Genomic DNA, 15,779 nt, shown 5'->3' on the forward strand with positions numbered 1-15,779 from the left:
CATTTCACCCACACATCCCCTTAAAAGTCAAAATGGTCCACCCGTAAGGGTTGATGATTAAATCTAGTTTCCATGGTACCCCAAATGAATCTCTTTCTAATCCTTAAATTAGTTTCTATAAAATGCAATAAGCAGATTCCTTAAAACATGACATTTTAAGCCACTTAGAGTAGCAGCACCTTATGAATGGGATTTTGTGCCTTTGCAGGTCACCCCAAGCATTTTGCAATGCAATTTGGTCAAGAATTTTCCAGTACCTATTACGATCTTAGGTGGAGGAAGGCACTGTGAGAGTTAAGTGTCTTGGCCAAAAACACGACATAATGAGCCTGGCAAGGCTCAAACTCAGACCTTTTATTCACAACGCAAGTTTACGAACTAACTTATACAACGTTAACTAGGCCCTTCATTTTCTCTACATCGACTAAGAGTATTTGTGTTCCGCCTTACTAGGACACTAGCTGACCCCGGGTCTCTTCCTCACCCCACCCCCCTCAGCTATTTGCCCGGTAGTCCTCGGGTATAGAGCAGGCTGGTACCATGAAAATAAATAAGCTTATTACCGAAAGCGCAAAATGAGGGTAATGGATAATTGGGTCGTTCTTTACCCTGAACATCTCGCCAGTTTAAGATATCGTTCCCAATTGCACGTACTGTGATCGACTCTAAAATGACAGAAATTAGGAACTGTGGTAACTAGCCGACTACGTAGGAAATGCTCAAGGTTCTTGGGATTTTGCTTTCATCACTAGCGAGAGAGTAATAGCTCTAAGAACTATAAAAGAACTATAAAAGCTTAGAAATAAATCGGCTTCCTCGGAAACAATGGATTTTTCATGCGTTTGTGTAAGCGTTCTTCTAACAAGAATCCAATATCGTGCAAGTTTTATTTATCTTACTTCGGAGGGGGTTACTTTTTTCCAAGGGAGGGTTGAAGGGAGGTGCGCATCAAACTACAGACGTGTAACAAGCGCGGTGTAATATTTTGCGTTTTGTAATAGAAATTTCGTGTTAGATGTATTTGTTAGAATGGCGCAAACTTTTGATGTTTTTAAAAATCACTTGCAACAGGTAGCACAACTAAAATGATCTTGTTTGCCGAGAACACCTGGCTAGCTATGGGACGGTCCCAATTTAAGACAAAGGCCCATGGTCTTCAAGTACGATCCAAGTTAAACTTGATTGAGAATCAACTGGTAAATTCTCCTTACAGTGTCAATACGTTATCAGGTAGACGAGTGATAAAAGTAAAGGAAATCATCAACGAGCTTGATGAAAATCCTGGGAGATTGTTCGAGTTTGGTCTAAAAACTATGAACAATTATAGATTTAAATCAACATGTGACAAAGGGTGCAGTTAATTATTTCCGCCGCAGATCTACATTTTAAAGAGGACATCTTTTATGTGTGCGAGGGAATTAGCATAGAGCCAAACCCGAAGGCTCACATCCGCTCTAAACAATGGCCAAGTCCCTCACGGTCTACTGTGACGTCAGACAGTTTCCTGAATCGGCTCCGGTTTTGTAAGGATGCTTTCGATACTTGAAATAACTTATTTGATTTTGACTAATAATAATTAAATTTCTGTCTGTAAATCTAATATTTCATTTAAACAAGTAGTCGCTTTTTAGCTTTAAATATAAAATCCCGAGTCGGTCGATAATCATAGAATTGTGTTTTTCCACAAATAAAAACCATTTTGTTCCCTAATTGCCGGACGTCACATAACATTGACAACTTGGCCCTATTAAACTTTAAAACCCTTTGCAAATTTTGCATATTTATCTTGTAAATCCCTTCTAAAGTTTCTCACTGCGTAATAATGCAGCCATGTTTTTAATCAAATAAATGACAGGCGAAAGATTTATGAAAAAACAGACGAGCGCGGCTTGGCTAAGTCTATTTTGGTCGCATCAATGCATACAAACAATAACTAAAGTTTTGAACTGCAATAGGAAAGCGAGATGTCAGGGCAAACAAAGGCGCCCTAAGTGGACTGTGCTTTTGTTTGAATTTAGTTTCCTGTACCGAGAGAATATTCGTCTAGTTGTGAAACCAAAATCACCGACGTTTTTTTAAAGGAGTCTTCCCGATTTAAACCGCGAAGTGAAGGCATTGGATAACAAGAAAACTGCTTACTTCGAGTACTGAAGCGGTAAGCCATTGCAAATTTATTCATTAAGTTAACAGGTTAAAAACAATGTAGATTTTAGCATTCATATGAAATCTGTGAATGTATCTTTGACAACTGTGAACATTTTAAGACTGCTCAATAGACGTCTTTCACTTACGAGGACACTGTTTAGAAAATACAACAGTGAAGTAACGGGTTTGCATCCGTACGAAAGAAAGGTTACGGGTGAATGGTAGAGACATGTGTTTAAATAATCGTGTTTAGCCGCACAATCTCTCCGCCTCACTCAAAAACGTGGTGTTTTCATGTCACCGGCGCCTTTCGTACCGGATACGACCAATCTATTCAAACTTTCGCCACCGAAGTTATATTTCACTGATTTCAGACGAACAAGAAATGAGGCTATGATAAGCATTTAAAGGGAACACATCTGCATCGAACGAGAAAATTCCGTCCGACCTTATATGCGTGACTTTGTTAAGTAATATATTCGAAACGTGCAACTTTTCTATACAAAGCTTATAATTTAGGTCAAAGATGACTTAAGGCAAAATCGGATGAAGCGTTTAGCCTTTATGTTCTCTTATCCTTACAAAGTACTTAAGCGTTTTAAGAAATGTCGACTTTAACTCAAGGATTTCAGATTAAAGCGATAGTAAAATTATGGAGATAGAAATTCAGTTTTCTCTAGAGATGGCGGTTATGAAGTTTCTAAAGACAAACCGTAGAGTTAATAAAACATTACAATGGAAACAGGTGCAAGCCAAGACATGATATTTACGTTGCTTTTCCTATGTTTTAGCTGCTTTAAATAGAAAATGCGAATACACGTATAATTCATGATTAACCTCTATTAAGATTTCAATCAATCTTCCTGTCTTCGCGCTTTTATCTCGACTCTATAAATAAGAACGATGTATTGTTCGCGGACCCTTCGCGGCTGCTAATTAAAAACTACAACCCTAAGTTATTGCTAAACGGAAAAGGTTTGCAACAAAAGTTACAAAACATCGATCTCCAAAAACACTTTCTAAATAAGTTGCTGTTATTGTGCACAGACGCAATTTGCAAGTCGTTAAATTTCGCGCCAGGCTAGTTTGCTGGGAAAACAACCAAATTTGATTAAGCGTTCTTTTTGCCTTATAAGTACCCCACAGGTACCTCTGACGGAGCCTTAGATAAGAAACAAGAGCATGTAAATAAGACATGTATTTTATGGTGTTATTTTACTCGTAGAAACAAAAGATGTCTGATAAATCTTTCCGGGAGTTTCTAAAGTAATTTGATTAGTAAAATGTAGTCTAGTCCCGGAGCGCGTTCTAGGTAAATTTTTGCGGTTACAAATTGGTGGACTCCCTGACTAGGAAATTAAAAAGCGTGTTTCATTTATCCGGATTAACGAAGAATCTATTCAATCCGATCAAATCCAGGCGCTCGTATAATCACAAATTAAATGGAAAAGCGTTCTGCGATTGGCCATTACAAACTTATAGCCGTCAAATGAATTAAGAGGCAATTATCAAAATAAGGGCACAAGTTTAAACAGAGATCACCCAAAATATACGAAAATGGTCAACAAAAAGCTACTGGAAGTTTCTTTTTGACTGCGCCAGCAAAAATGATTTGATAATCCATGAAAATATAAGGTGATATAGTTCTCCCCTGATTATTGCCCTCTTGGTCCTGTGCATTTACCGATGGTTTGTTTTCTTCTCATTACCTGACTGCTTGGTAATGTGTAGAAATTGTAACGAGAAATTAGATTTTTGTCACCGAGGGCGCCCCGTCCCCTTGCGACCAGGCTCTTTTTCTTGCAAGCGTTATTTCCCGGATGCATCAGTAGCTTTAGGCAATGGTTTCGTTCCTATCTTACAAACCGCACACAATTTACCTTAATCGATGGAAAAAAATCACAGTCTCGTGAGCTTAAATGTGGAGTCCTCCAAGGTTCGGTCCTAGGGCCTATCCTGTACTTACTTTATACTGCACCACTGGCTGACATTCTACGGTACCACGAAACTGAAATGCAATTTCACTTCTACGCTGACGATACTCAGTTATATATCTCTTTTTCAACAAACAACGACGTCGAATTAACTAATACAGTTGGAAAAATTGAGGAATGTTTGTCTGATCTTGACAAGTGGATGTTCATGTAGTTCTCGTAAATCAGCTGATTACTTTTTGTGGCGCTGAATTTTACCGCATATATATATTTTTTCACTTCAAAATTATTGAAACTTGCGAGGCTGGTGTTTACATCTCATCAACTGTTTCCGAACGTTATAAGAATCATTTCTGGATAGGAAATAACTGCACAATTTCCATAGACTTCGGCATTTCGGAGGTTATTTTCAACTGTTGGCAGAATTTTCCAAGTTGTTTGCGCTGTCTCCAGCTCCAATTAAGAACAAAATTGCTAATTAGTCAATAATCTGTAATCTGTTTTATAGCATTTCTAGCTATACTGAACAGATCATCTTAAACCATTTAAGTCATTTGAAAGATTACTCTAAATTTCTTGCCTGTCGATTAAAATATCACCACTTAGAAAAGAGGTTACTGCAATAGACCATGCATATAACTAATGTAATATTATTTTCAAATATTTAACTTGAAAGTTTTATTTTAAGCCTATAGCCAATGAGAGCGTTCGATGCGATTTGTTGACCTGTTTGTAGCACGCTCATGTGCCAATTTACGTGTTTCTTTGTCAATAGTCTGATATTTTATACGTTAAGAATAATGATCTGTTTCAGTCTCACATTCAGTTGTTCACTATTAATCTCTGCAAAGACAAGAACAATGTATATTAGTGAGACAAAGAAATTAACCAAAAATGTATCAATTCCTTCATCGAGCGAAATTTTGCTCGTTAGAGGCTAAGAATGGTCAATTGGACCGATTTGTGGCGAAAAAGAAAGTTCTGGAGAAAATCTGTGTTTTTCTTTAATGGCTGCAATAATCCGGCAATTTCTCTAAATCTCCAGCTCAACCCCTTTTGTGTTACGGATTGTGCTAAGGCTGGTCCTAAATAATTTCCTATAATACCAGTAACGAAACCGTTTATTCCCCATATGTCAACGCTTAATTTTAGTTCAACATTTAGAGGACAAAGTAGTTTCTCATACTGATACCTCAAAAACAGCTTGCAGAAGGCAGGGCGCGTTTAGAGAGTCAAGATGCAAGTGAATCACAGAAACTGTTCCGTTTATCGAGTTGTGATGTAAATGAGAAGTTATGTACAATATGCACTTAGGGTCCAGATTTTACCGTCGATAAAGTAATCCCTTTAAAAAAATCTCTTCGGCAACAAAATCTCACAGTAAGCAGGCAGTTAATCTCCGGTGATAATTTCATTGGACAAGAAATCTCTCCGGACGGAACCCTCTCTGAGTGTCACTCCAAGAGCTGGTAATTCTTTCTGCTCTCCTGTCATTGCACTATAACTAAGCCTGATAACGGAAAACAGTCAACGGACATCTGAGAACCTGTCTTTCGTTAAAAGAAAAAAACAAACACTTCCGAGGAGACACTAGTTGATGTTGAATACGAGATCAAATTCGATTTGGGGGAGCAACCTCTTTACGGTACCTACCCACATCCGGATTTCGTTTTCAAACTGTGAGAGTTGTCAACATTATGCACGTATTGGAGTGAAGCCTAATGCCTGGAGTCGTTTCAATTTTACAACAACCTATAGAATAGTTCAAACCAGACAAAACCTTGCCGCGATCAGGCGTTCTTTTCCACCGTCACAGCGGAAAAAAGAACGCTGATCGAAGAGTAGACGACCCCTAAGATATAAGGTCGCTTCTGAAAGACAGCCCTTACTTTCCATTACTAGTGCCAGGTTGCTTCGCGGGCGCTTTCTAAGGGAAGATCCCCCAAGAAGGATGGTTGCTATAGGTCCCGACACTGTCTGTATTAGAGAGAGTTGACAGCATGTAATGATTTGACCAATATTTGATTTGAGAAACAGTGCGGTAAAGACAATGATCTCTACGTGAAACTATCTCAGAGGAGGATTTTTTAATTAGTTATTTGCGGACAAAAATCCTACTTAAAAAGTTTAGCACATAATTAAAATTAGAACTTGGAAGCCATTCTGTATTGTTCGTTAATTTGAGAGGATTTTATAATCTTTAATTCAATTTAGTTTTATTTCGTTGATTATGAGGATGGTTTTAAATCCGCAAACTGACTGTGTACGGAAGTCCTCTGCACTGATGTCCGAGCAATTAAAATGCATTCGTCTAGAAAAACAAACAGAAGTAACCACAAAGAAAAAACATCTATTATGCACGCATTTGACAAAACAGATATTGTGGTATTTGAAAATAAAGTGAAAGCACTCACTTGCTATTTTATTACGGAAACTTGAAAGTCAACAAGACATAACGGTTTATATCATAGAGCAGTCAACTACAACTGAAATATTACGTGAAACCATTTCTACCTACTGAGGATTTTCTAGTTACCTTAAAAAATCCGATTAGAGCTCCTCCGGAAATCAGAATTCCGTAACCATCACTCAAAAACATTTCCATCCTTGCCTGAGGTCTTGTCAATGGATCCTCTTTTCTTTTATCCGTTGGTGTGTGAAGTGATTGAAAAAGAGTGAGAAGTAAAGCGTATTTGTGAAACTCCACAGCAAGTGAAATAATCTCTGAAGCCAGTTTACAGTTATGCGGAGTTTCGCGGGGTTTATATGTTTTCAAAACTAACAGTTAAGGTTCGGTTACCAGCTGCTGTTCGGGAAAGCAGCCCGCGCTCCTCCCCCGAAGGCAGGCGAGGAACGTACATCGACATCGTACTCGAGATCGTGGCGGAAATCGAGCCTACTTACAATTAAAATGCCTGACAAATTATTTTACAGACCCAATTTGAAGACGGTAGGTGAAGCACTAAGGAACATTTAATTATTATCAAAACGTGAACTTCGTTAAAACTGACAGCTTATGGCCGAATATAAAAATCTAGTATAGTTTTTCCCTGAAGATATTGATGAACGACGCCCGAATTTGCAAGAGAAACAAAATTGATACTCGTGAGAGAAATTAGCCGCAAAGAAGGAATTTTGCCAGAGCTCAGTCGTTGGAGAGTTTGTTATCTTTTTATTTTTTCGGCCGGGGGGAGGGGCACATCGCGATTGACTCAAAAAAAATGCTACATAAATACAGACTTTTGCGCCTCCTAGGTTCGCCTGAATATACCGTCAGTTTTGGATATAAGTATTACTGATTCTTGTAAGTCATAATATAAAAGGAAACGAGCTAATTAGAAGTTACTAAGATAAAGGATTTCTAGGCAATGTTTATTTCGTAGAAATTATTATAAGCTTGGCATTTCTTTTGGCACTTGTACAGTTTAATCCGCTAATTAGAGAAAGGGTCAACTTAGTATTATTTATCGCCTGAAATAGCGTGAAATAAGCCTATAATTTACCTTGACTTTCAGTTCAATAAGCTATGTTTATGTTGGCGATCGGCTCTAGGCACGCATAGGCCTTCTCGTGATTTACTTCCGATCTCTGAGGCGATCTCATGTTTGTTAGCTCGTGATATGCAGTCGACACTTTCAGAACCGCGTCCAAACCTGTACCTACAGCTCACTCCATTTTGTAACATCATTACATAATCGTTACATACTCAAACACACAGATGCAGGAATTACATTGTGAGGAAATTGGTATCAAAGGAAACTGCCTTGCCGAACCGGAAAATTTGTTCTGTTTTACGTACTATACGGAATATTTGGAGAGAAAATCAAATGATTTCAGTTTGTATGTTTAGGTTTAGGGGAGCTGTTCGTTTACTGAAGGCCTGAATTATCCCTACTCCGCACTATTTACACGTTTATAGGGTTAAATTCAAAGACTGGACCAGGTCCACTTGGAGTATGATGGCATTGTATAGCAGAAATTTGGCAATTAAACCATAGTTGCTGTTGATCGTAATGGGAGAAAATCCAGGATAACCCCACCTCACACACCACAAGCGAAAGAGAAGTCAATTTGGTTTAGTAGGCTTACAGAAAGAACCAATCAGAGACATCCAAAAAGCTACGTCATCGGTGTGGCCGAATAATTAACAATAAATTAGAGACAAGGAAATTGACTTTTTCGCAGTTACTGTATAATTAATTCATTATATTTTTCATAATTGAATTAATTTCTCCCGCATGAATTAAAAACAAGAAACTTAAACTTCCCTGATTGTTGTGTAATTAAATCCATATCTCTCAGTATTATCTTAGATTTAATCTTATTAATCAAATTAAATGTGGAGAAATTAATTGGTGAGGAGATTTTTTTTTTTCAAATTTGTCAGCACCTCGTACGGTACGGGCAGAAATTAAAAATCAAATTAGCTTTCTTCAAGTCAGGGCAGAGAGTAAACCGGCTGCAGTACTAAAGATTCAGGGCAGATTTTTCTCTTGCCAGGTACAGCAGTTTTTCAAGGAAGAATGATTAAAATGATAAAATGTGAAAAATCGGGAAAATTGTAGCAAAACCACTGGACGGACACCAATTTCAAGTTGTCACGTTAGAATATGTCGACCAGCTACGTGCGGTCATTTATGTACCCATTCCGAATCGGTGAATTCCTTGTAAGACATGATTTTTATCTAGATACATAGTATATGCATAACACGAGAGAAAACTTAGTGGTTAATGATGGCTGGTGAAAGTCTCGAAAGTTCCGCGAACTCTGCCATTTCTCAATTTTGCACATATCTCCACTCTCTGCCGTCCCCAGATCCTCTCAGACTCTTGGTTCCTTATTGCGCACGCTCGTGCGCTCGTGTGTTCACCGAATCGAAACGATGAAAATCCTTGTTTGTACTGCCTTCTGCATTAAAATAAATTCAACAGATTTCAGCCTGAACTGGTCCGACCAATCCACAAAAGCGATATAAATTGGGCCGACATTACCCACTGCCCTGCTTTTGAAAAGAGTTTATAAAGACATCATGACTCCATCATCTCTTGGTGTTCAGGCTAATCAAAAGATAGTACTCGATGTTTAACCTAGACGAACAGTTCTCCTTGTCCAGATAAGCGCAAAGCCGTCGTCTGTATAAAATTTCCACTAAGATAATATTCCCGTAAGCGAAAATTTTGTTATCAACACGATCAAAAGTCAAACTATGTTTTTATTTAGCGGTTTTTAAAGGCCTTCAACGACTTCCTCCCACACACTTTTGAGTTACCTATACACCGGAAACCAGGGGCTTATTCCCGTGATAAAATCTTTGTAACTGCAATCGAGCACATGGGAAGACCCACGCAAAACACAAGCACGTGCGCTAAACATCCTGATCTGATTCTTTGCGTCTCTTCTTCGGCGAAAAAAAGCACTTGAAAGGCTTCTTTAGAGAAATGTGATATATTATGTTGATATTTCTGTTACTGAGACCTTGTCTACGGTTTATGCCTTTTTGAACTCCGCCATTTTCCGCCTACGGACCTCCGGCTATCGTTCACTCTGGAAACTTTAGGAAAAGTTATTTTGGCAAAGCAACAATGGCAAAACATATGTAAGAACTTGGAATCGAAACAATTTTAGTTTTATTATGAGCAAACAAAGATCTAAGGGTACCTCTAAAAACGGCAAGTTACTGATTATATTCTGTTACCTTCCAATTTGCGACTGAAATAATGGCATTTGCTTCTAAGTTATGAAAATTGCCTTGTCCTTTTAAAAGCTGCTTGTCTTGCGAGGTAAGAGAAAGCGCGAAATAAAATGTTGCTCTTAGGTCTGACCTTTTTTTTTGTTATATTATATTGCTTAACAAACTGAATACATACTCCTGAGAGAGACCGCACAACAACAATAACTTCACTATTTATATTCATTAAGCTTCATTGCGCACTGAAGGGCCGGGATTTTGGTTACAATGACTCTTACGAGTCATTTGATCGTGAATCCTTTGATCCGACCTTACTCGGCGTGTTCTCACGTACACTAAAACGCCAACGCACTGATTTAGAACGAGTAGCTTGCTCCTTTACTAAGTTCATGCTCTCTTATTTAGGACCGGAAAAATTTAACTCAAATTTCGTTGAGGGCTTCCATTTCGTCTTCTAAAAGGCCAAACTAGACCAGTTTTGATTTGACAAATGTCCTTGTTAAAAAGTTGCCAAAGATCAGTTGTCGTGGAATTTTTTTTCTGTCAGCATTCATTTCAGCGAGACTTGTCGAGGAAAACGGAGCTTCTCATGATATGTTTTGCTCGGTAAACATAAAAACTAACACAAAACGTTTTGCTCTCATTGCTCCTTAATGGCTTTTCAGAGAGACTTGCCAGAGCTTGTCATGTTACGCTTCGTTATTAAAATATAAATTGACAAAACTTTTCAACGTAACTTGTTTGTGCGCGTTTCGACTTAATTTTACGCTCTTGACCTCGCGGTAAAATCTGCCGTCGGTGGCAAAAAAATATGGCTTTTATGTGGAATTACAAGGCCAATTATTTATCTGCAAAGCTTACTGATTTCTCTATTACAAGTCTGGGCTGCAGATTTGTACTTCCCCTCAACGAATTTTCAACTGTATATCTAAGGGTTAATTATATTTCTGCAAACTTTAACACTGGAAGAACGACGATCCAAAGACAAATATACGAAGCACCTTAAATTATTAGGATCCATTTCATTCGCGCAGAAAGTTCTCAAATAATCAAGTGACATTAAAAGCACCTTTGCAGATTCCAAAACTTCCAATTTACAGAAATTACTTGCGATTGCAATTGGTATTTTTGAATTTTTGACCATATTGGTCCATTTTCGACCATCATTAATAGGCAAGAAAATAAATTCATCAGAATTATCACTTATGACTTAAAGTCTAACCACTTTATTACTAAAACACATATAACACATTTAAACTGAAACCATTTATTTCAAAACAACGGGTTTTTTGTAGGTCTGTTTAATTTCCATTTCTCCACCCTGTATCAACTCCAGTAATCTCGACAAGGGCGCCAATTTACACCTTAAGTTCTCAAGAGGGATTCAAAATTTTGGCGACTTTGGCGAGTTATTGTGTAATTTCTTGAAAGCTTAGATTTTAAAACAAAGAAGAATAGCTAAAAGTAGTCTTTATTCCGGAAACTCCACCCAAACTGTACTTTGTTTGTTTATACGGAAAAGAACACGATTCTTTCGTAGTACCACGGATGTTCAAGCTCAGTTAATCGCCTCTTTTAAATTCTTTTAGCTATAAATACTAACCAAAAACTAACAAAATCTCTGGTATAAAAATTGAGCATATATACATTCGCCTTGTGTTACTTGAGGACCTTGAGAATACAAAGTTAGATTACAGAGTTAGATTATGTCAAGAACTTTCGACTAACAAAGTGAAATCAAACTCAAAAGTAAACCATTCTAGTGACTGCCCGTGTAAATAGCACTTAAATGGGTTCGATAACTTTTAGAACTTTTCGCACTGAAAGGGTTTTTACTCTTTACGAACATAGATATTTGTACGTTTATTTAGAAAAGGAAACTACAGTAAAATAGGGAAAGAGTATCAAAAATCAACGGAGGAAATCCCCTCTTGACAAAACGGAATTATCTGTGATAACAACTCATTGTTTTTAGTTGTTTAGCTTTATTGAACGAAAATGAAATTCCTCCACACGATTTTCGACGCAACTTAACACTGGAAGAAAAGATACGTCCCAACAACATCCCAGGGTCTCAATTTCGCGTCTTCTTCTTGGAAGACAACATCAAGAAGATCCTTGGAACAGGTTGAACATATCTTGTATAATTTATCATGTCTTTGTCATCAAAATGGAAGTCGACGGGGCCATTATTTTGTGTTCTTAGACAAGACACTTTACTCTCACAGTGCCTCTCTAGATTCTCCACACAGGTGTATAAATGGGTACCGGCGAATTAAATGCTGGGGCCCTGCGATGGACTAGCATTCCACCCAGGGGGAGTAGTTATACTACCGGCCTCTTTATACCACAGAAACCGGAGTTTAGCGCCGACAGCTAGTATGAGTCAGTTGCACTTTAAAAGGCTTTACTTTGTCAACAACATCGGCAAATGTGTAAGAGGTTTAAAACTGTACATGTACGTTCCCTCCATTTTTCAAAGTAAGAGTGTTACTGACTAAATAATAACTGTGCAATTCTTGAACTAAAGAAATATTCTGAAGAATATCAATACAAAGAGTAGTTCGTGGATTTACAAGCAAAGGTCATTTTGTTTTGGCTGGAAAAAAAAAAGTTTACATACCTGTGCCAGGTTTGCGTTTGCGAGTGTTATGATTGAGTTTTAAACCTCGTGAGACCTGCTTTAAACAATCGAAGAGACGTTTTCTGTTTTTTAAGTAATCAGGATCAAAATCAAAGACATCATAAGCATTATTGACTTGTTTTTGTCTCTCGTTGTTCTGCCCTTTTCCCACTATTTTCCACCAAGCAGGATAAACTCATTTTCTTCCGGCGGAATTAGATCATATTTGTTCCATTCTCAACCAGGACAGCCGACGCAAAAATCTACAAGAGTCACAAAAGCGTGGATCCCGTGTGAAGATTATTTGTCTTTGCATTGATTTTCAAGATCAGACTGCGCAGGGTGGTCCGAGCTCAAACAGACAAAGCACAATACGAGGTTTTATTGTCTCTAACTTTAATCCAATTGTCGTGCATAAATAAAGGAACTCTCATCTTCTCGAGTCCGAATACTTTAACTATTGAAATTATCGTAATTTATTTCTGCGGTTTATTTCGCTTTGTAAATTGTGCGTGGATGAAATTTAAGATTGATCATTTGATGACAACTTTGGCGCCTCGAAAACCTCAATCACTCGATCCGATATGATAAAGGACCATTTAAGCGCTGATTGTGCCAAGAGAAAACTAACTTTTCTTAATATTGATTTTCAGTTGCACATAAGTGATGAGAGAGGTAAAAAATATCACAGTCCTATATTTCATTGCTATCTCTAAGTGTTAGACAGTGAAAATTTTTGTCGATTTAACGCCGCGCCTGAGGGCAGATCTCTGTTGGGGGGTTGGAGGTGGGAATAAAAAGGATTCAGCTTTTCTGTATTTGATTTTCTACGGTTTTTAACTTGTGTCCTCGTCTTCGGTGCCGAATTGCGTCTATAGACTTGCTAGCTCTACAGACATTTTAAAACGTCCTTTTGCGTTTTCGTGACCCATTCATTTCCCCTCCCCCCCTCCTCCACCCCATCCGTTTGGATATGTCATTTCTGCAAACGACAGAAATCTGACCAACGCTGTAATCGAAAACAAACAAATGTTTAAAGAGAGGGATTATATCCTTCTGGTTAGTCAAAGTCTTAGGTGCTATGACTGCTGTGGGTCTTCTGATCTTGCCGAAAGCTCGTGTAGCTGAACCAGTTGGGTCGCGTGAACGAAAGAAAAATAGAACTATCTTTCAAGAAAGTAACATTTTAATTGCTTAAAAGATCAGAGTTATTCATAAGGTCTTAATCGTACATTTTCCAATTTATACAGATTCTTTGTGAAACCGCACCAGTATTAAGATTCGATAAACCACTTTGCGGTCATGTCGTATTGAAAGACGAGCGTCTTGGAGGTCGGTCTTGTATCTATATTTCAGTATGCCGTTTTCTCTGTCGTTTGCTTTGAAACTACTTTGTAAGCTTTCACTGTTACGGCCAAGGTTTTCGTCAAAAAAGTACACCGCTGTCTTCTGTCTAGTCACACGATGTAGTTTTACAATGGTAGGCAATGGTTTTACCCACATTGAAAAGTTATTTTTAGCCAATACAATCAGATCAACTATATTGCAGTTAAGTGAGATAATTATCCTTTTATTTACATCAACAAACCTTGTGCACGCGATTCTGAACAAACTTCCACGAAATTCTCAACTGGGAAAAACAACCGATAGGTTGTAGGACTTTGAGCCAATTTTTGGCCCCAAAATTGCACGTAGCAATTTTAAGTATCACTTAGCTGCGATGATGTGTAGCGGCCTTCCTTTCAGGCGAGGTCAAATGAGGGCAGACATTTTTGAACTTCCGAAATGTGCGAAAGAGCTTCGCTCCTAATTTCCTAAAGTGATCGCTTTTTTCTTTTACCGGATGTTTCACATCGTAAAAGAAAGAGGGAGAGGCCCAATTCTGAAAATAAAAAGTAATTTATTTTCCAGTGATATGTATAGATGAAATTTGAGAGAAGAAATTTTCAGGCAGAGGTGAAGCTATCACTTTGTCAAGTGTAAAATATGAATCTTTTCCTGTCGATGACATGACAGACGAGAAGTTGTGACTTTGCATAAATTATCATAATTCGTTACGCGTGACGTCACACGACTACAATACGGGAGTACAGCAGGAAAGATGGCTTCCCGTAGCCAAAACTGTCATCGTAAAGCTAACAGAATGAAGTACGAACGATAAAACAGAGTATGAATACACCAGAACGGTGGTCAACTGCCTCATCAGACAGCGATTTGTCCTCAATATTCAGCTCAGGTAAATGTTTTTCAGAGTTCTGGAAACACGCCGGCTGAGAGAGTGTATTTGTTGAGAGAGGCTCATGTGGGGGCAAACCGTGGCGCAACTTTTTTATTGTTGGTGTTTTACCGTGGTGTTTTTCCTCTCTTACACCGAATTATTCATATTTTAAGGAGAAGGCAGATGGGAAGGATTGCGAGCTAAGGATATCCTCGACTTACTTCAGCAGAAAATTGCGATTTTGTACGGTAAGCCCGCATGTGACATGTTTGTAGCGGTCATCTTCAACCATTGTCGAATTCAACCGTGTCATTCTATGAATTGTCCGAGAAGTTACACCTCTCCTCTTCTATAATCGATTGCTCTTTGGTCTGTTTGAATTGTCGAAGCGATAAACTTTTACTACGAAAACCGTGTGGAGTCAACAAATGCTCGATATAGCGCGTCCGATCGATAACTATGGTGATATTATAAATTTAGCTAGTTCACCGCAAATCTTTAATGATTTGCGATATCCAATTTGCACACCGCTTTTCTGATTCGTTAGTTCCTTGATTTTAAGGATGGTACTGTCATAAAGCCCCGTGTCACAGGAGTAAAATGGTAAATTATGAATATTTGTTTTCTAGGAGGCAGAGACCGTCGAGGAGGTCCTATCATATCGTTTCCGGCAAGATCTAAAGCAGCAGAAATCGAACGTTCATCTTTAACTCGATTACTGGCCTATCTTGCAAGCTTGCCGAGGTTTGTGGAACTAAATAACTTCTCTTTTCTTTGACGTTTTTGTCCGGTTCATTGGTACCGAGGTGGTCGATCAGTTTTAAAACAACAGTCGATGTAATGAGAGAACACTATGGGTCTTGTGTTCTGTCACTGTATTGTTGATATAAAGACGAAAACTCGCGAAGTTGATCTGTAGTTGTCATTTTGAAGTGCGGCGCAGTCGATTATAATGTTGAGAGATGGCAAAGCCTGATAAGGAAAGTGGTTAGTTTAATGGTTGTTTTTATTATTTTGTGAAATGATAATTCATACATAGGGAGAACAGGCGTGCTGCGGGACAGTTGCCTGTCACGCGCTGTCGAAAGGCCCATCTGTCCTCTGTAGAAATATTGAGTTGAATTTGGAGTGATACTTGAAGATTTGCGCAATAAAAATTGTAAGAAATT

The 15,779-nt window shown here is 38.3% G+C and overlaps 1 protein-coding gene across 10 annotated transcripts in view; it reads left to right on the forward strand.

Annotated features, from left to right (window-relative positions):
- The first annotated feature begins 1,919 nt into the window (after nucleotides 1-1,919).
- The window catches only part of LOC110039891 (kalirin-like), a 104,190-nt gene continuing 90,330 nt past the window's right edge, over nucleotides 1,920-15,779 (forward strand). For 9 of the 10 annotated variants that reach the window (XM_020745049.2, XM_020745057.2, XM_020745055.2 and 6 more), the window contains exons 1-3: nucleotides 14,502-14,628; nucleotides 14,784-14,858; nucleotides 15,240-15,354. In XM_020745049.2, coding sequence (XP_020600708.2) covers nucleotides 14,562-14,628; nucleotides 14,784-14,858; nucleotides 15,240-15,354 — 257 coding nt within the window. In that variant the 5' untranslated portion in view covers nucleotides 14,502-14,561. Of the gene's footprint in view, nucleotides 2,156-14,501; nucleotides 14,629-14,783; nucleotides 14,859-15,239; nucleotides 15,355-15,779 lie in introns of those variants that run through there. The other variant, XM_089296668.1, reaches the window with a different exon arrangement.

Source organism: Orbicella faveolata, unplaced genomic scaffold (genome assembly GCF_042242905.1).
Source record: "Orbicella faveolata isolate gen_17 unplaced genomic scaffold, um_ofav_v1 contig_27, whole genome shotgun sequence".
Lineage (NCBI taxonomy): Eukaryota > Metazoa > Cnidaria > Anthozoa > Scleractinia > Merulinidae > Orbicella > Orbicella faveolata.